General features: G+C 54.8%; 2 protein-coding genes across 5 annotated transcripts; one reads left to right on the forward strand and one right to left on the reverse strand.

The window, feature by feature from the left end:
- Window positions 1–1,625: 1,625 nt before the first annotated feature.
- LOC110203506 (gamma-crystallin B) lies at window positions 1,626–3,321 on the forward strand. The gene is made up of 2 exons (XM_020980009.2): window positions 1,626–2,795; window positions 3,002–3,321. The coding sequence occupies exons 1-2, from the start codon at window positions 2,505–2,507 to the stop codon at window positions 3,275–3,277; spliced, it is 567 nt and encodes a 188-aa protein (XP_020835668.1). The 5' UTR covers window positions 1,626–2,504; the 3' UTR covers window positions 3,278–3,321.
- A 2,509-nt stretch (window positions 3,322–5,830) lies between these two features.
- CFAP410 (cilia and flagella associated protein 410) lies at window positions 5,831–17,757 on the reverse strand. 4 transcript variants are annotated; one of them, XM_020980007.2, is made up of 7 exons: window positions 17,535–17,757; window positions 16,702–16,720; window positions 16,263–16,309; window positions 14,201–14,430; window positions 12,798–12,972; window positions 12,259–12,352; window positions 9,829–11,041 (listed from the first exon to the last, which is right to left on the reverse strand). In XM_020980007.2, exons 1-7 carry the CDS (start codon window positions 17,609–17,611, stop codon window positions 10,913–10,915), a joined length of 771 nt encoding a protein of 256 aa, XP_020835666.1. In that variant the 5' UTR covers window positions 17,612–17,757; the 3' UTR covers window positions 9,829–10,912. The 4 variants fall into 4 exon arrangements, with proteins under 4 accessions (XP_078010699.1, XP_020835666.1, XP_078010697.1 ...); XM_078154573.1 differs by lacking the exon at window positions 9,829–11,041 and adding an exon at window positions 5,831–6,131 and having other exon boundaries at window positions 14,201–16,309; window positions 17,535–17,568; XM_078154571.1 differs by having other exon boundaries at window positions 14,201–16,309; window positions 17,535–17,568.
- Window positions 17,758–18,292: the final 535 nt, after the last annotated feature.

Consider the following 18,292-nt stretch of genomic DNA (forward strand, 5'->3'; position numbering starts at 1 on the left):
AGGAGGGGCCTAGGTTACGAAGTGCTTTGAATGCCAAACAGCATCTTCTATTTGATGCTGGAGTTGTAGGGAGCCCCTGGAGCTTATTGAGTAAGGGGATGACATGGTTGGACCTGGGCTTCAGAAAAATCATTTTTTTTTTGGCGGGGGGGTGAGGCAATGCGCTGAAGTGACTTGCCCAAGGTCACACAGCTGGTGAGTGTGTCAAGTGTCTGAGGCCAGATTTGAACTCAGGTCTTCCTGAATCCAAGGCCAGTGCTCTATCCACTGCACCATCTAGCTGCCCCAGAAAAAAAAAATCACTTTGGTGACTGAATGGAGGATGGATTGGAGTGGAGATGAGGTAAGCAACCTTCCTGCCCCAGCAGTTATTGTAATGGTCCAGGGTTGAGGTGATGAGGGTCTGTACCAGGTGGGGTCAGTGTCAGAGGAGAGAAGGGGGCAAATTAAAGAAATGCTGCAGAGGTGAAATGGACCAGAGGTGCTGCAGAGGTGAAATCCACAGGCCTTGCCACCATATTGGATATAGAGAGTGACAGAGGATTCCAGGATGACTCCTAGGTCATGGGTCTGAGGGCCTGTGAGGAGGTCACTGCCCCCTATAATCACTATGCAGAAGATGGGAGATGCAAGGGGGAGGGTTTAGGGAGAAAGACGAGTTCTCTTTTGGACATGCTGAAGGGCAGTTGGAGAGGTGAGACTGGAGATTGGCAGAGAGTTTGGGGCAGGAAAGGTAGATTTGAGAATCATCTGAATAGAGATGGTCATTAAATCCATGGGAGCTGATGAGATCCCCAAGGGAAGTAGGATAGAGGGAGAACAGAAGAGAAGAGAGCCCAGGACAGATCCCTGAGGGACACCCATGGTTAGGGGCATGACCTGGAGAAGGATCCAGCAAAGGACACAGAGAAGGAGCAGAGGGAGGAGGAGAACCAGGAGAGAGCATCCGAAAGACCTAGAAGGATGATAGTGTCCAGGAGAAGAGTGCCCCCCAGTGTCCAAGGCTGCAGAGATGTCAAGGAGAAAAAAGACTGAGAAAAGGTCACTAAAAGCTCACTGCTCACTTTCAGTGGAACAATGAGGTTGGAAGCTAGACTGGATTAGGAAGAGAGTGAGAGAGAAGTGAAAGCCCTTATGGAGCAGCCTCAAATAAAGATACCACTAAAAAGCCTTTTGGGGTTTGGCTACATAGGGCAGTGGAGATAGATGTAGGAGGAGAATTAGAGGGGAGGGAAGGCTCAAGTGAGGGTTTTTTGAGGATGAGGGAGGTAGGAGGGTAAGAAGCTGATGAGAAGATGGTAAAGGGATGTCCTGGGGGCAGGGGATGGGGAGCAGGGAAAGTGGACAATGCTGTAGCAGGGTGGGGGATTCAGGGCTGGCAGAATGCCCCCAGATGTGGCCAGGGTTAGGTGATAGGGACATATGGGGTCATCATGAGGGCCAAGGGCAGACTGGTGGGTGTCCCCTCCCTTTGTCCGCCTCTGATGCATGGACCAGAGGCCTTCCAATGGCAATGGGGCAGGAGAAAGGTCTCTGAGGGGGCCCTGCTCTCAGGCCATGTGGGCTGGGGCCAGAGAGTCTCACAGGGTGGGGGAAGTGGGGGCCTGGGGGAGTGAGTAGCTTGACTGGATTCTTTCTGAAAGTCTCTGTTCCAGGTCATTTCAACTCAGTCATCCAGCAATGAAAAGGCTTTGGCTTACCCAAAGTAAAATGCTCGGTGTATAAAATCATTCCTATGGGGGGTCCCAACCCTCCCCACACAAAGGAAGTGCCAGGCTCAGCAAGGCCCCCAAGGGGCGTGGGCTATTGACTGCTGACTCGGGGCTGTTGCAAATCCCCCATTGAAAGGGTGCTGACCTAGAGTGTTGGGGGTGGAGTGGGGCTATAAAGAAGGGTGGCCCAGGCAGTTGGGGCCACCTGCTTCTGCCCCAAGCACTCCTGCAATATGGGCAAGGTAACCAATGTGGCCCGTGTAGGTGGGAGAGGGGAGGGTATCCAGCTGCTCAGGTCAAGGTAACCAGTGTGGCCCGGGCAGATGGGAGAGGGGAGGCGACACAGCTGCTTAGGGCATGGTAACTAGTGTGGCCCAGGTAGACAGCAGAGGGGAGGCCTGGGGGCACCCGGCTGCTCAGGGCAAGGTAACCAGTGTGGCATGGACAGCTGTGATGGAGGAAAGGAGGGAGAGGTTGAGCTCTGTCTCAGCCTTCCAGTGGAGGCCCAGGGGCTGGCTGGGTAGCCCTAGTCTAACAGGATGGTCAGGAAAACAGCCCACACATGGCCTTCCATGGCCCAGCCCGAGCCTCAGACACCAAACAATGGATCACATTTAGGCTGCAGGGAGTCATGGAGAAAACAGGAAGAATGGCCTGGCTATCACTTAATCTCTCAGGGCCTCAGTTTCCCTTGGTATAAAATGAAAGTATCGGAGAGTTCAGAGGTTCCTTACAGTTGCTCTGGTCCTGGCTCACAGCTCTGTGGCATGGGGTAGAGGGCCAGGGCGAGGGATGGAGGCAGCACCCAGCTGGGGCCCTGACCCTGCTGTCTTTCCCCAGATAACCTTTTATGAGGACCGCCATTTCCAGGGCCGCTGCTATGAATGTAGCGGTGACTGTGCCGACCTACAGGCTTACTTCAGCCGCTGCAACTCAGTGCGTGTGGACAGTGGCTCCTGGGTCCTGTATGAGCAGCCCAGCTATAAAGGCTGCCAGTACTTCCTGAGGCGTGGCGAGTACTCAGACTATCGCCAGTGGATGGGCACAAGCGACTCCATCCGCTCCTGCCGTCTGGTGCCCAGGGTGAGTTCTTGGGAGCCCCTCGGCCCTCCTGGGGCAGAGTCTAGTAAGGAAGGGGGTTGGCCGGCATCTCCAGAAAGGATGCCCAGACCTGTGGGCATCCTATGTGCTCTGGGTGGTCCTTCTGGAAGGAGGGGCCTTGATCCCAGGCCCCCATTGTGACCCCCAGCTCAAGGCCTCCCCCAACTCCCCGGTTTCTTCCCTTGTAGCATGAAGGCTCCTACCGCATGCGGATCTATGAGAGGGAGAACTGTGCGGGGCAGATGATGGAGTTCACTGAGGACTGTCCCTCCATCCATGACCACTTCCACCAGAGGGACGTCCTGTCTTGTAACGTCCTGGATGGGTACTGGGTCCTCTACGAGCAGCCCAACTACCAGGGCCGCCAGTACTTCCTGCGGCCTGGAGAGTACCGGCGGCACAGCGAATGGGGCGCTGGTGCTGCAGTGCTGGGCTCCTTCCGGAGGGCCGTGGACAGCCCTTAGGTGCCAGCCTGAGGCCTGCTCAGCTTGACTCTTTCCAAACTCAATAAAAGTATTTATGGCTGACCTGTGGCTCTCATTCCAATATCAATTAACTCGTCCCTTGCATAGCATTTAGTAAAGGGGTAACAGGGCCAAGGCCACACGCCATTTCTGGGCAACAGACATTGTCCGCTATTGTGCACATCCTAACTCAGGAGCAGTTTTCCTGAAATTACAAAAAGGCAAACTGAAGCACCAAGAGATGGCACCAAGGACTTTCCGCTGTCCCACCAGCTGTTAGTGGTACAGCCTGGGGGTGGAGGAGGGGAGAGAGTCAGTGTGACTCACCCAGGCAGGTGGCCGGAGGGGCCATGTGACTCTGGGCAAATCCCTTCCAAGCACTAGGCTTCAGTTTCCTCATCTGGAAAAAGACTGTCTCCAACCAGAATCCGGATTTTCCAGGCTTCACCATACCTGCTCTTCCATCTGACCTGGTCTATTAGAAGTCTCCTAGATGGCTTCTCTCCCTGTGTTTGGTCACTCCCCTCACAGTGGTCTAAACAAGAACTGAGTCCTCCCACACTTGGCCACATTCTGTGGCACCATTTGGCTCCCACTCCCTGCCAGCCTCATTCCCCTTTCTCCCTGTCACACCCCCGGGGCATTCCTACAGGTCCTCCCCTCCCCTAAGGACCTCTGATGGGCTCTTCTGGCCATCCCTGGGAGGGCGCCAGGACCTGCTTCCTCTTACTGTCTCCCAGTATGCACACGCCTGGCGTGTCCCAACTAGCCACGTAGGAAACACTTTGTTGGGTTGAACATGTGTCCCTTCTCTGGGCAGGGCTTTTAGGTTTCAAGGACTGGAAGCAGCTTGGAGGAGGAGAATCTCAAATAGAGGTATTGCTAAAAATGACTCCACAGTTTGGGTTCACCAACCCAAGAGCTTGGGCTATGAAGAAAGAGTGGGCCGATGGCCTCCTGGGCAGATCTGGCCATCACTGCATCTGCGGTGAGCTTCAGACATCCTGGGCAGGGCCCCCTCGGAGAGGATGCATTCCCTGGACACCCAAAGTCTCTCAGCAGCTGAAGATGAAGACAACCCTTTGTGCTGTCAAATGATTGTTGGTGGTCTGGAATGATGACCTCTCCTAGTTCAGTTACAAGTGTCTGATTGACAAGTAACTCATAGGAACACGTCACCTGGGGAGGCATCATGGTGGCCAATGGAGAGCCAGCTCAGGAGTTGGAAGGACTTCATCACTCTGGGCCCCAGGCACACAGGAGGTGCCATCTGTGCTGGTGGAGGGCTCCTGACATCAATGGAGTCACAAGAGCAGACCAAAAAGTGGGTTACCTGTACAAAGTTATGTGGCCCCTCCCATTCTCCCATGAACCCACACTGTTAGGCGGCCTTCCTCCTAGCTAGGGATCTTTCACCTGGGCTCAGGGAGAAGGTAGAGGCAGTCTGACCAGAGGCACAGGCACTCTGAGTGCAGGCAGTATCCCTGTGGCTCTCCAAGGTCCACCACCAGACGTGTCTCTGCTTGCATAGAGGGGAACTGGTGGGGAGAGGAGATCCTCTTCATGGGGAACCATCTTCCACGGCCTTTCTGAGCATTCCTTGGTGGTGGTGGTAGGGAAGCTCTGGGCACAAGCAGCACCGTGCCACACAGGCTCATGCAGGAGGGGCAGGCCTAACAGGAGCCGACAGGCCCCATGGTAAGCTTGTTCTCGGCACCCTGTTGATAATACTTTGGGGGACTTTTCTTGAAGTCTTCCAAATGGGTTTGTGTGGGGGCTGACTGCCAAGAGACACAGAACCTGGCTGCCCAGGGAACAGGGAGGAGGCACCTTGAGCCTAGCACCAGGCTGTGCCAGACAAGAATATGGCCCTGCTGGGGCAGCTAGGTGGCACAGTGGATTAGAGCACTGGCCCTGGATTCAGGAGGACCTGAGTTCAAATCCGGCCTCAGATACATAATACCTACTAGCTGTGTGACCCTGGGCAAGTCACTTAACCCCATTGCCTAGCCAAAAAAAAAAAAAAAGAATATGTTCCTACCCTGAAGAAGCTTACACTCTGCCAGGGGAAGCTCCCTGGAAATAGGAGTGGCGAAGCATATCAGTCTGAGGGGGAGAGAGTGACCACACCAGGAGGGCTGCACGGGCAGTGGCACCAGACAAAGACTTCCTGAAAGGGGGCTGGCAGCTAGGAGGAGGAGGGAGGCCAGCATGGGGGAATGGTTTGCAGGCCAGTTCAGAGCCCTGGAAAGAGGAGGGAGCCAGATGAGGGAGACCTTTAATGTTAGGTTGCTCAGTGGTTAGAGTGCCAGGCCTGGAGTCAGGAAGACCCATCTTCCTGAGTTCAAATCCAGCCTCAGACACTGGCTGGGTGACCCTCAGGCAAGTCACTTCACCCTGTTTGCCTCAGTAAAATGAACTGTCTGTAAACTGTAAAATGAACTGGAGAAGGAAATGGCAAACCACTACAGTATCTTTGCTAAGAAAACCCCAAATGGGGCCACAGAGACAGATACGACTAAAAAATGACTGAACAACAAAAAATGTCAGGCAGAGACTTGGTCATTTATCTTAGAGGCAACAGGAAGACAATGAGGGTGCACACCCTGGTCCTGGCATCCACCGAAATCATGCCATGTTCATTTTCCTTGATTATCTGATGTCCACAACACACACAGTATTATTGTGTAGAGCATTAAAACACCTGGTCCTTCATTGAAACGTGATGATAATATTTGGAAAGCATTGTCAAGGGCCTCACTAGATGGCGATGGGCACCTGACCGCCAATCTCATGCTACTGGTTGTGTGTCTCCATCTCTCAAGCCTCAGTGTCCTCCTCTGGTGGTCTCTTCCTAGAGCACAGCAGAGACTATGGCAGAGAGAGGGTGGAGAATGCCCAAAGACCTGGGCTCCTGCCTGACCTCTGACCCAGCCTATTTGTGGGACCCCAGGCAGTCCCATCCCTTCTGGTTATTCCCATGATCTGCACTGGTGAGGCAGCCCTTGTAGGGTCACTGTCCTATCAAATCACCTTCTCCATTACTCTAGAATTGATTTTTGCCTGGGGGGGGGGGTGTGCAGATTACCCAGAGAATTCTCCAGGCCTTTTGCCCCTTGCAGCTTTGCATAAAGTTGGAGCTCTATATCCAACACAGGTTGAAGTGAACCCCTCCACCAGAGAGCAGGCGGTGGTGATGGCTCTGCCAGGATGGAACCCACACCTCCCCCAGCTCAGGGTGGAGCAGAAATGGAGAGATGTAGTTACCAGCTGAGACAGAGAGACAGACAGACTCAGAGACAGAGAGGGATGGGGAGAGACAGAGAGACAGACATACAGGCACAGAGAAGAGAAACAGAGAGATGGGAAGAGAAAAGAGAGGAGGGAGGAGAGAGATGGGAGAAACAGAGAGAGGGAGAAAGACAGACACAGAGACACAAAGACAGGGGGGAGGAAGAGAGAGAGAGAGGAAAGAGGGAGTAGGAGAGGAGATGGGAAAGGGAGGAAGAGAAAGAGGAAGGGAAGGAGGGAAAGAGAAATAGTACTTATACTACTTCCTGCTTCACAGAGCTGTCAGAAACGTTCTATGAATATGATGTATTTATTTTTGTCTATGTCCCTCCTAAAATGTGGAGGGAAGCTGGAACAGAATGCCATACGCTAGATGGGGTCTGAGTAGAGGACAGAGTTCCCAGCCTTTTGCCTCTGTTAGTGAAGCCTAAAATCCCACAGCACCATATGATACACTGTAGACTCCTAGAAAGCTTGTGATTCACTAATGCCCCGCCTCCCCAGATCTTCTTCCCCATGAACTGCTATTTAGTGACAACTACCAAGCCCTGCTCTGTGCATGTGAAACTGATTTCCTACCCAGGTGTAGGAAATTACACTTATTTCTATAACATTTTGTTGTCTTCGACTTAACCCCATTATTCCAGGCCCTGAGAATGTTTAGCTTCCATTTGTCATCCAGAACTATGTTAAGACAGGGATCTTATGCGGCAGCTAGGTGGCGCAGTGGAAAGAGCACCGGCCCTGGATTCAGGAGGACTTGACCTCAAATCCGGCCTCAGACACATAACACTTAATAGCTGCGTGACCCTGGGCAAGCCACAAAACCCCATTGCCTAACCAAAATAAAATTAAAAAAAAGACAGGCATCTCAAAGTGCGGCCCATGGACCTCAGACTAAGACCCCATTTACCCTTTCAGCCCCCATTCTCTCAGAGGCTACATGACCTCGGAATGAATGACTAGGCTGTAGACATGAAGAGCAGGCATCTCATTTGCAGAAGGGTACTTTGGCCTTGCAAATGGACGCATCTCCAGATGTGCCCAACAGACACAAGGGGAGTGGAAATATTCAAAGTGCTGAATAACTCCCCTGAATCTTCTGGATTATCTTGGAGCCGTGAGGCTGACACCAGTCCTGATGGGGAACAAAGCCGCCAGGGCTGCCTTCCCGCCAGTCAAGGCAGGGGCGCCAAGTGCACTCCCAGGAAAAACCCCAAGTCCCAGCTCTACCTAAGAACGTCATTAGGTGCTGGAAGTAATGAACTCCAGGAAGCCTTGACTTCAGGACACATCTTCTCACTGTCTGCAGGATGGCGTGGGAGACGCCTCACCAAGCAAGCTAGACTGGCTGCTTTTTCCATGGGACACCATTTCTTTCTGAAAGAGTGACCAACGAACCGTTTGTTCAGTCTCAGGTGTTTGGCAGAAATCTTCTAAAAAATGAACCGAGTGAGTCTGTCACTTCAGGGAAAACAACTGACCATATTTGTGACCAGTGATAAAAACTGAGCTTTCAAATGAAAATCAGAACTTGGCAAACCAGTACCTACCACTGTGTACCTGACATAGTCGCAAACATGAAAGATGGTTCTGATTCTGTGTTCATATTAACAAATGTGATTTTTTCTTTTTTTTTGTCATTGTATAACGAAATGTGTCAACATTTGAAAGATCTATGTAACTCAGCAAACCCACATTTTCCCAACGAACAAGGCAAGAAATTACCAAATTATTACATGTGGTGTAAAGGATCCTTTCAAAGTGACACCAATAGATTTTAACACAACACGGGATGATGCCATGCACAGCACCTGATCCTAGGAAGCCACAATCTGACAGATCTACTTCTCCCCTTTCTCACCCTCTAGGTAAGGCTGGCCTCTCTTCGTATCATCCAGCCAAAATAAGATATTGCAGCAGTTTGAATTGCAGCAGAAGACAAAAATGAGAATCTGTCTTTGATGAAGCCAGACATAGTAGGATTTGCAAATGAGTGAAACAATACCTCCTCATTATTCTGGGAGGAAATATTGTTTTAAATTAGAATTATTTGTTAACAGGTAACAGATTTATATTTTAACATGAATATTTTTAAATTTTATTGATTTTAATTCCTAATACGGTAACTATCAACAAATGCAGCCCACACAAACAATAGCTCTTTGGGATCTTTGATAATTTTGTAACGCGGGCCTTAGTCCAAAAAGTTTGAGACCCTCCACTGTAAAACACACCATTCAATGCCTTGATTCAAACTGCTGATAAAAAAAACCTGGACCTGGGGAGGGCCAAGGACAGGGCCTGGGGACACTTTACTGGAGATTCTGGGCTGATCTCCACAGATGAGCCCTGGATCTTCAGGCCTGGCCATTGAAGCAGCTTGGACCTAAGAAATCACGGTAGTCTGGTTCCTTTTGCTAGCTCTATCCACACGGTTATCTTGAGAGCCGTGATCAAATACCGTACTGAAATCCACATCTGTCATGCTGATGACAGGGCCCTCTTTGGCCAGTCCAACCTTGACATTTTTCCAAACACTCAAAAATGTGTCTCTAACATAATGGTCTAGGAAACTTTTGGGAGCTGAAGTCCAGCTTCCTACCCTTCTCATGGACTTCCAGGCCAGCAATGTCTTTGCCCCATTCTCCACTGTCTATGGCATGGCAATCACACCACAAATTTTTGGGGCGATCCGGGTTGTGGTACCTCGGCCTGGTGCCTAACATTATGGATGGTAACCCTAACCCTGATGCAATAGTGGAGACCACAGCTAACCACAAGACTCAGTTGGGGTCAGTGGCAACAGCCCTCTTCCTTGCTGTGTTTTGACCACTGTCAAGACGGGCGACTGAATCACCGGTACCACCACCACCATCACGGGATCCAGGTCTGCATGCTGCCCTAGCTGATGGCCAGCATTAACCTGGGCTCACTACTCTGAGTACAAGGGAGCATTTCCAAGTCGTTGGCCACTGTGGTCAACTGGTCACTGTTCTCAAAGATGGCCCTTGTCTTCTGACATGGTACGAAGGAGGCAGCAAGACCAGAGGTCCATTCACACAACCACGCTGCTGATTTTCTGAGGGGTTTGCTTCCTTCTGTCCTCAGACTTCATCCTCCAATCGCATGGATGCCCCTGGGCTGAGGGACAGATGAAGGGCAGGTGGATGGCTTGTGTGGGGAGGGGCCGGCCTAAGCTCAGAGCAGTCCTGCAGGAACTACTCAGGCAAACAAGAGTCAGATGACAACCACCCACCTGCTGTTCTGAAAATGCTTTATTTGACTAAGATTCAGATGATTGTGGGAGGAAGCCTAAGGAAAGGACAAGCAGTAAGCACTCCCAACTCCTTCCCCACAAGGCGGCCCTTTCCTATCCTGTCCAAGGGCCAACCATTCCAACAGATGGCCACGTGCCACCAGTGCTGTTGTGGCTCTTCTGTGGCCCACTGTGAATGACTGTGCCCATCAAATTCAGTATCAAAGCTAAGCAATCTGAAAGGAAGGGGCAGCCGCAGGGAGCCTGCAGTTGATCCAATCCAAGGCCCCCAGGAACTGGGTGGCGAATGCTGGTTAGTCTTTCCCTGGGGCCCCTTCATGGACCCCAACCCTCTGGCAGCTGGAGACCTTCTGGCAAAGGGCGGCCCCTCTTCCTTCCTCAAGGCCTGTAGGCCCATGGCGCTCCATAGCCTGCACTGCCAGAGGTCCAGAAGGCCCACATCCCAGGGTGCTGTAGCTATCCCGCTCTGCCCAGCTGGAAGGGCCGATGAACATGACTGAAGAGGACAGAGGCGGCCACTGGACTCATCCCTGGTGCCTGGATGGAGGCTCAGCTGAAACCCCGTGACTGGAATTCTCCCTGGAAGCTTGGCTCTGAGGGCGCCTTTCCGCGGATCTCTCCAGGCAAGGACACTTGGAAACAAGTCTTGTCATTTAGAAAACATCTACTTGGAAGACTGCACTTCGGGGAAAACCTTTATAAAGAAATGGCCTTTGAGGGCACTGCCCCGAGATGAATCCCTTGTCACCCAATGGGAAAGCTAAGATCTAAAAGCGAGAGCTTTTCACAAAGCCTGGCCACTACATTGGTGCAGATGCCAAACAGTCACATACTAGAGTGAGCTCTGAGAACGTGGCCTTGGACAGACCCAGAGCCTCTTCTCTCTGCCCACGGCAGCCTGTTCCCCTGGTGCGCTGGCCACCCAGGTGGGGAGCAGCCATGTGACAGACTGCGGGGGCTGACCATAGGCCAAAGGCTTCCCCGCACAGGTCTGTCCAAGAAAGCACTCGGCTGGGGTCAGGCTGTAGCGGATGACCTGCAGGCGGACACAGTGGGCCAAGGCCCTAGTGTTCCTCAGGCAGCTCTGGTTTCCGAAGGGCCTGGAGTCGGTGGCCAACTGCCTGCTGGACAACGTCCAGCTCCTTAGTGTCCAGTTCCTTCAGAAGCAGCAGGACAGCACTCAGGATGTTGTTCTGTGGAACCAAAAACATCATTCCCTCCCTCTAATTCTGAGCCCAGCACCCACACAAACCACTGTCCTGTAGGAAGAAGATGCACACAGGATGGGGGGAGGGGAAGCGGGTCCCCTTTCTCCATCCCCTCTCACCACCATAAGGAAGAACACTGCCAACGACTACTCTTTTTTCTTTTTTTGCTTTTTGGTGAGGCAATTGGGGTCAAGTGACTTGCCCAGTGTCAAGTGTCTGAGGCCAGATTTGAACTCAGGTTCTCTGACCCCAGGGCCGGAACTCTATCTGCTGCCAATGACTACTCATGACCTGATTTCACTGCTCCTGAAGTTAGCCACCAGCTTGACAACCAAGGGGTGAGCTGGGGGTGGGAGCAGGGAGGGCTCAGCCTATCCAGCCTGCCTCCTCCCAGCTCAGGGGTGCTCAGGACACCTGTCTAAAAGACTTCCAGGAACAGGAGTTAACAGGCACACCCAAAGCCCTGCAGGGACAACTCCCCACCCTCCCAGAATGGGTGGTAATCTGCACCAATGAAGGCAAAACCAACATGGAGGTGCTTCTAGACCTGCAGAGACAGTGGTGGGTAAAGAGACTCAGCCAGAGAAGTCAGGTGACTGGAGCCAGGAGCCTCCCTCACAGCTCTAGGTATAGCACACAGTAGGTAGCTGATAAATGCTGATCAACTGACTGGCCTCGGCCAGCCTCTAGGAAGGTAGCTCTGGAGCTTCGGGTGACCGGCAGCCAGACGGCCAGGGAGCCAAGCCACGTTCCCAAAGCCACAGGACCCAAGACAACCCTAAGGACCCCCGGGCCTGGCAGCACACAGTAAAAGGTCATGAGATGACCCCTCACACCTCATTTACCATCAGGCCGAGGAATGATAGCTGCTCTGTCTCTCGTTACCGGGACAGTTCTCATACATTAACCCCTTTGAGAACCAACTCTTCTTAACTCTTTGGAGAAAACCTTTCTACAATGCCCCCCTCCCTGCCCGCCATCCCTTTTCAGGGCGTGTGGAGGCACAGCGTGGCCCCGTCCCACGCTAGGGTCTTCCACTAATGCTCATGAGGCCTAGTGGCCCTGGCAAACCCAGACGCTTTCTCACTCACTTCAGGGGGCGCTGCCAGAAGTCCAGCCTCTGGAAAAGTGGGGAGCCCTGGGGCTCCCACAGGCTGGTCCTTGCACTGGGTACATGGGAGAGCGCTCCCAGGCATACTCACCCTCTTCTTTCGGTTACTGACTGATGCTCTCGAGGTGAAGGAGGAAAACCGATCTCTGGGGAGAGGCCTCATGCCCAACTGCTCCCGGATTTTGCTGGACAGAGAGAAAACGGAAGGCGTGGGAGCAGGGGTCAGTCTGGAGGTGCTGAGGTGAGACAAGGTTCCCTCGAGCTCCGCCCTCAGAGCCCTTCCCTCCTGCCTCCAGGCCTTTGCCCTGGCTCTGGTCCCTGCTGGCATGCTTTCTCTGCTACTTGGGCCCTTCTCTTCCAGGTCCCACCTTCCCCCATCCCAATCCCCCTGGCCAGCAGCTAAGTGTGCCTGGAGAGAGAGGCACCGAGGGGAGGTGGGGCCAGAAGGCATCTTCAGGGCTTGAGGATGCAGAGAAGGAGCCCACCTGCCCGGGTGGTGGGAGGTTCCTTGCCCAGGAAACCCCATGGAGAGTCCCACACTACTGACATCGCAGGCCCCTCTGTCCCCTGCCCTGAGCGCTGTGCCTGGCGCACAACCCCACGGGTGCCTGGCCCAAGGTGAAGGCTCACTTGGTTTTCTCCATGCTGTCACGCAGCAGGTCGCTCTCCGTGTCTGCAGAGGAGTCGACAGTGCTCAGCTCACAGGAGAGCTCAGGATGACTGTGGTCAGACGCCTGCCTCGCTGGAGCGGCCGTGATCTCCTCACCCTCAATCAAGGCCTGGGACAGCTCTTCTTCAGTGACGGCTGTGGGGACAGCAGAGACCCACTGTCCCCAGAGCCGTCACCTCCCAGGCACGGACATCATTTAAATTAAGGTCGGACTCAGATATGCCCTCCCCAGAACAGTGACCCGCCCCTCCCCCCTTGCCTGGGGATCACGGCCCAGCCTGGTCATCCCAACACTGGTGCAACGTTCTTTGGGCAGACCCTGCCATCATGTCCCTGGAGGGGTCCTGAGCTGGCCCAGGCACACCTGGCTTAGTCTAATATTCTTTCAGGACCAGTATGTGGCTGGTGGTGACCCAAGGGCAGGAAGAAGCAAGGCACCTGAGCAGCCATGACTGGGGGACATGGGCTGCCCCCACCCAAAGAACAAAGGCCGCAGCCTTGGGAAGGGCCTCCTGGAAGGCTCCGGACAAAGGGGGCCACGACCCCCATGGGGGTCTCCCCTGAATCAAAGGGTGGGGCACATTTAGACTTCCCACCTCCCCCGGGCCCAAGACTTCTGCCCTGATGCTGCTGGAGCCGTGGCGCAGACGTGGGCATCCTCCCCTCTGGGTGGGACCCTCCTCAAGCACGAAGAGCCTGGTGCGCCCGGAGCTCTCAGAAGCCAGGGTGGGTGCCTGCACATGAATCAAGAGGAGCCCCCACCCTGTCCCCCAGAACACAGGAGGCTTTGAGGCCCATCTCCTGCCTTCCAGGCATAACTGAGGTTTGTGCAAACTCCCAGATTCTCCCACAAAGCTCGATGAAGCTCGTCACTAAGACACACAGTGGTGGGCTGGGGCAGGGATGGGAGGCTACTGATCCTTGGAGCTCAAACCAGAGCTGGAAGGGACCCCAAAGGCCACCCAGTTCCCCTACCCCCATTTTCCAGATGAGGAAACTGAGGCCCAGGTCACAGCAGGGCTGCTGCCTGCCAAGGGAAGGTCTCCAGGGTGGAAGGCACAGCCCCTGCTGCCAGGTGACTCGCTCCTAGAGACTGGGGTCAGGGCAGACAAAGCGTGGGGTGACCCTGAGCAAGCCCCTTCCCTTCTCTGGGCAGCTAGCAGGTGCTGTGGATAGAGGGAAGCAGGAAGACCTGAGTTCAAACCCGGCCTCAGACACTTACTGCGTGACACTAGGCAAGTCACTTCACCCTGCTGGCCTCAGTTTCCTCATCTGTCAAATGGCACAGCGCTCAATGGGGCCACAGAAAGTCGCACACAACTGAGGCACCGAGGGCCGCCCCTCCTCCCCCCTACGCACGTACTCTGGTTGTCCAGCTTATGCAGGCCAGGCAGGTTGCGGAGCACGGTCATGCGGTAGTGTCGCGGGTTGGGGCCACAGCAGGGGTTTTCCGCTAGCCACAGGACCTTCAGGCGGGGCAGGCCCTTCAGGTAGAAGAGCTCGCCCAGGCTGGAGATGCTGTTCTTCCGCACATAGAGCTCACTCAGGGTCAGGCAGTGGCTCATGGGCTCCAGGCTGGAGATGCTATTGACACTGCGTGGAGGAAGGGGCTGGTGGGAGGCCCCCGAAGGGCCTCTTGCCCTCACCCCAGCCCCCCAGCTGGACCCCAGGCTCAGGCCAGCCCAGCCTGGCACTTTCCTCCAGGGCCACTGACTTCTTCCTGCTCCCCAGGAATCCCTTTTCCTCCCTTCCCCCCGGGTCACCCAGGCCAGAAGCTGGACCGGCACACTGGCCGTGCTGAGATCCATCAGCCTGGGAGCCCGTGGCCTTTTTGCGAGGGTCACCGGCCAGCCGGGGCCTAGTTGGTGCTGACTGACTTCTATGGAGATTGTGGGAGTCGCTCGTGGGCTCCCGTTGTGGCCTTCCTGGGGCCACGTGGGCCACACCTACAGGTGCGAGGACTCCTACCACCAGGTTAGGGTTATTTCTTTAAAAGCTCAGGGATCCTTCAGGAAGGGTAACCCAGAACCCATTCTGACCCAGGCCAAATCCTAACAGGCTAGCCCTCACCCTCCCTCAGGCTCAATTAGACAAGCCGAGATGGGGGATCCTGGGGTAGGGCAAGGTACAAGATGACTTAGAGAGTGGAGGAGGGGGAGAGGGGTGGTCCAGTGAGGTTTGGAGGCTCTGGCCCTGGCAGGTGAGGGAGAGTGAGGGATGCTGGGACAGCCACAAGGAGGCTGGAGAGGAGGAGGTTCTCTATGTGTGTGGGTGGTCCCTAGTGACCAGGGTCTCCTACAGCTGCAGGGGGCCAAGCTAGCCTAGCTCTGGAGGTCCAAAGAAGCAAAGGGACCAAACCTAGCTCCCCAAACCTGATGGTCTAGTCCCCTGGGAGCCCGGACCAGCTTGGCCACCTCTGGACCAGATATGTCCAGGTGCCCCACTCCCAGATCGTGCCCCCCCCCGAAGCTTCACCTGCTCTCTCACCTTGCCCTTCTGGTCATCATCCATTCACTTTACAGGGATCTGGAAGCAGGCGCTTCTTCCCACCCCCACTTCCCAGGGCTGTCTCAAGACCATGCTGGGGACCCTCCCCCCATCCTCACCAGGCCTGGCCAGCCCCCTCAACAAATTATTCCTCTACATCTTTCCTCTTTCTTGGGCAAACTCCTAGAAAAAGCTACCTACACTCGCAGGCTGCCTCCACCTCAACTCACCTTCTTTGTAACCTGACTCCTGAGGTCATTACCAACTAAAACTGCCCTCTCCAAAGTGACCAATCATCCCTTAATGGACAAACCCAATGGCCTTTCTCAGACCAAGGCCAGGCTGAAGAAGGCAACTGACAGAAACTGAGGCTGAGGCCCCTGGAAAGGGCCAAGAGATGCTACCTGAACATGTAAGCGTGTGTCTGTCTGGCGTGTACATGGAGGGGGTGGTCATGTGGGAGAGGTATATGTTTGTACGTAAGTGTGTGTGTGTCTGGTGTGTATATATGTATGTACGCATATGCGTGTGTGTGTGTGTCTGTGCGTCTGTCTGTCTGTCTGCCTGTCTGGTGTGTACATGGAGGGGGTGGCCATGTGGGAGAGGTATATGTTTGTACGTGTGTGTGTGTGTGTGTGTGTGTGTGTGTGTGTGTGTGTCTGGTGTGTACATGGAGGGAGTGGTCACGTGGGAGAGGTATATGTTTGTACGTGTGTGTGTGTGTGTCTGTCTGTCTGTCTGGTGTGTACATGGAGGGGGTGGTCATGTGGGAGAGGTATATGTTTGTACATAAGTGTGTATGTGTGTGTGTCTGTCTGGTGTGTACATGGGTGGGGAGGCCATGTCGGGGGCATATGTTTATACATGCGTGTGTGAGCTGGGGGGCCAGCAGTGTCTAGAAGCCCAGGCCCCCTGGCAGAGGATGCTCCGGCACCTACCTGAGTGTGATCACTTCGATGCTGGGCAAACTTCGACAGATGGAAATCTGGGAGCACAAAGAAGGCTGATGAAGAGGACCTGCCCCCAAGGGCGCTCTTCCCTTTCCTTACTGACCAGCCAGACAGGGCCCTCAGCTGGGTGGGGCCTCATGGTCACTCTGTCCTGCCCTCCCTACCTGGGCTTGACCCAGAAGGAGGAAGACCCCCTGGGGAAGCTGGGGTAGCCAGTTGGACCCCGGGGCTGCTGATGGTCAGAGGCCCCACTGAAGGGAGGAGACGACTTGTATACACAAAGGAGATTCCATCGGGAAGGCCGGGGAGGGGGCCCCTCTTGGGCTGGACTACAGTGTCACAGATGAAAGATGTGCCCACCCACCCTGGAGAAAAGCCTCCATCACCTCCTAATGAAAGGGCCCACTCAGACAACATCAGCACTTACATCGGTGAGGCGGCTGCCCCTGAAAACAATAACAAAGACAAACATGGAGTTTTTTCAAAAGCAGCCAAAAACAATACTTTAAATCCCCCTAAATATTCCCGAGAAACATGGCCCGGCTGACCCAAAAACCCCAGAAGGAGCCTCCATGGCACAAGGAGAACACCCCCCCCCCACCGCCCCGCAGAGGAGGAAGCCTGGCAGCCAGGTGACTCTCAGAAAACAGAGAAGGCGGAGTGCTCCAAGCTCTCCCCCTAATGCCAGGAAGGCATTGTCCACTAGTGTGACCCTGGTGGGTCGGGCCGCAGAGCCTGGCCCAGTGGCCTCTGCCCTGATCAGTACCGGGCGATGGACACTGGCATGGTCAAGTGACCTGGGCAGAATGTGTAACCATGAGTTGGCTCCATGATCCATGATAATGGCTGTGCCAGGCCCTGTGCTAAGCACTTTACAAGGATTTATTTGATCCTCATGACACCCCTGGAAGGTAGGTGTGGTCATTATTATCTCCAATTTACAGACGACGAAACTGAGGCAGACAGGTGACATGACTTGCCCAGGGTCACACTACTGGTAACTGTCTCTGGTAGCATTTGAACCCAGGTCCTCCATGGAGGGGGGCATTGCCCCACCCTAGGGCTGGGGGCGGGGTAATCCTGCACATGCTGACCCTAACCCAGAGGTACCAGGGCTCCACAGGCCCGCCTATTCTCTTTCCCCCCACCCCCGGCTAATGGCGAAGCGCACGCGCAGTTCTGCCTACTCCCTGGAAGAGAGACAGGCGGGGGAGGGAAGGGACGCATGCGCTGTGCTCTCCTTCTGGCCCGCCCCCTCACCAGCAGTTTAGTTTCCTCACGCTCTCCAGCTCAGAGGCCTTGGCCCGGGACAGCACCATTTTCCGGGTCAGCTTCATGGCCTGCCCCAGCTTGGGCTGCCGGTCCGCCGCCGGCCCAGCTAGGAAGCCAGTGAACAAGCTACACGCCCTCGGGTCGATCCTCGGACCTGAACTACGCCATCCTTGGGCGGTGGCACGTTTCTAAGGGGTGGGGCCTGAGCGGCCCCAGGGGGCGGGGCCTAAGGGCTCGCTCGGGTCACGTGTCAGCCACGGGGCTCCTCCCATCATTCCGCAGGACTTGCGCAGAATGGCGCTGTTCTCCCTTTGCGTATGTTGCCCCCTCTCAGAGAACACTTGGGGACATGCGCAGAACGTCCCGAGGCCTTGCTCCGGCCGCGAAGTGTACAACGTGTTAGGCTCCCGGGCTCGGTCTTAGGTCGCTTGGTATCCCAGTGTCTGTACCCGAGTGACCCACGAGGGTGGTCAGGTGGCACCCCAGGTCCTGAGTGATGGGCCTGGCACCCCGTTGTCCTAAGTCAGGATCCAGTTTTGGGGCCCCTGCGGCCCCACCCTCGATAATTCGAAGTTTGCCCCCTTGCCGGGCTAGTTGGGTGTGGGGGATGGGCCAGGCAGAATGGCAACACACTACCTGAAAGAGGGGAGGTGGGGGGAGGCGAGCAGAAGGAAGGATCCATGACAACCGTGTGAAAAGGGGGCCTGAAGTGCCGTCAGTCCATACAAGACCCTGCCCCCAAGGAG

The sequence above is a fragment of the Phascolarctos cinereus genome, unplaced genomic scaffold (assembly GCF_003287225.1).
Source record: "Phascolarctos cinereus isolate Bilbo 61053 unplaced genomic scaffold, phaCin_HiC Scaffold_5;HRSCAF=322, whole genome shotgun sequence".
In the NCBI taxonomy this organism is placed as follows: domain Eukaryota; kingdom Metazoa; phylum Chordata; class Mammalia; order Diprotodontia; family Phascolarctidae; genus Phascolarctos; species Phascolarctos cinereus.

Excerpts from the sequence above, each read along its gene's own strand:
- LOC110203506 (XM_020980009.2), top strand. The coding sequence starts at position 2,505 with ATGGAGGCAGCACCCAGCTGGGGCCCTGACCCTGCTGTCTTTCCCCAG. Across the intron at positions 2,796-3,001 it reads CCTGCCGTCTGGTGCCCAGG|CATGAAGGCTCCTACCGCAT; the intron begins GTGAGTTCTTGG and ends CTTCCCTTGTAG.
- CFAP410 (XM_078154571.1), bottom strand. The coding sequence starts at position 14,645 with ATGGATCTCAGCACGGCCAGTGTGCCGGTCCAGCTTCTGGCCTGGGTG. Across the intron at positions 12,353-12,797 it reads GACAGCATGGAGAAAACCAA|CAAAATCCGGGAGCAGTTGG; the intron begins GTGAGCCTTCAC and ends CTCTCTGTCCAG. Across the intron at positions 11,042-12,258 it reads TCAGTAACCGAAAGAAGAGG|AACAACATCCTGAGTGCTGT; the intron begins GTGAGTATGCCT and ends TTGGTTCCACAG.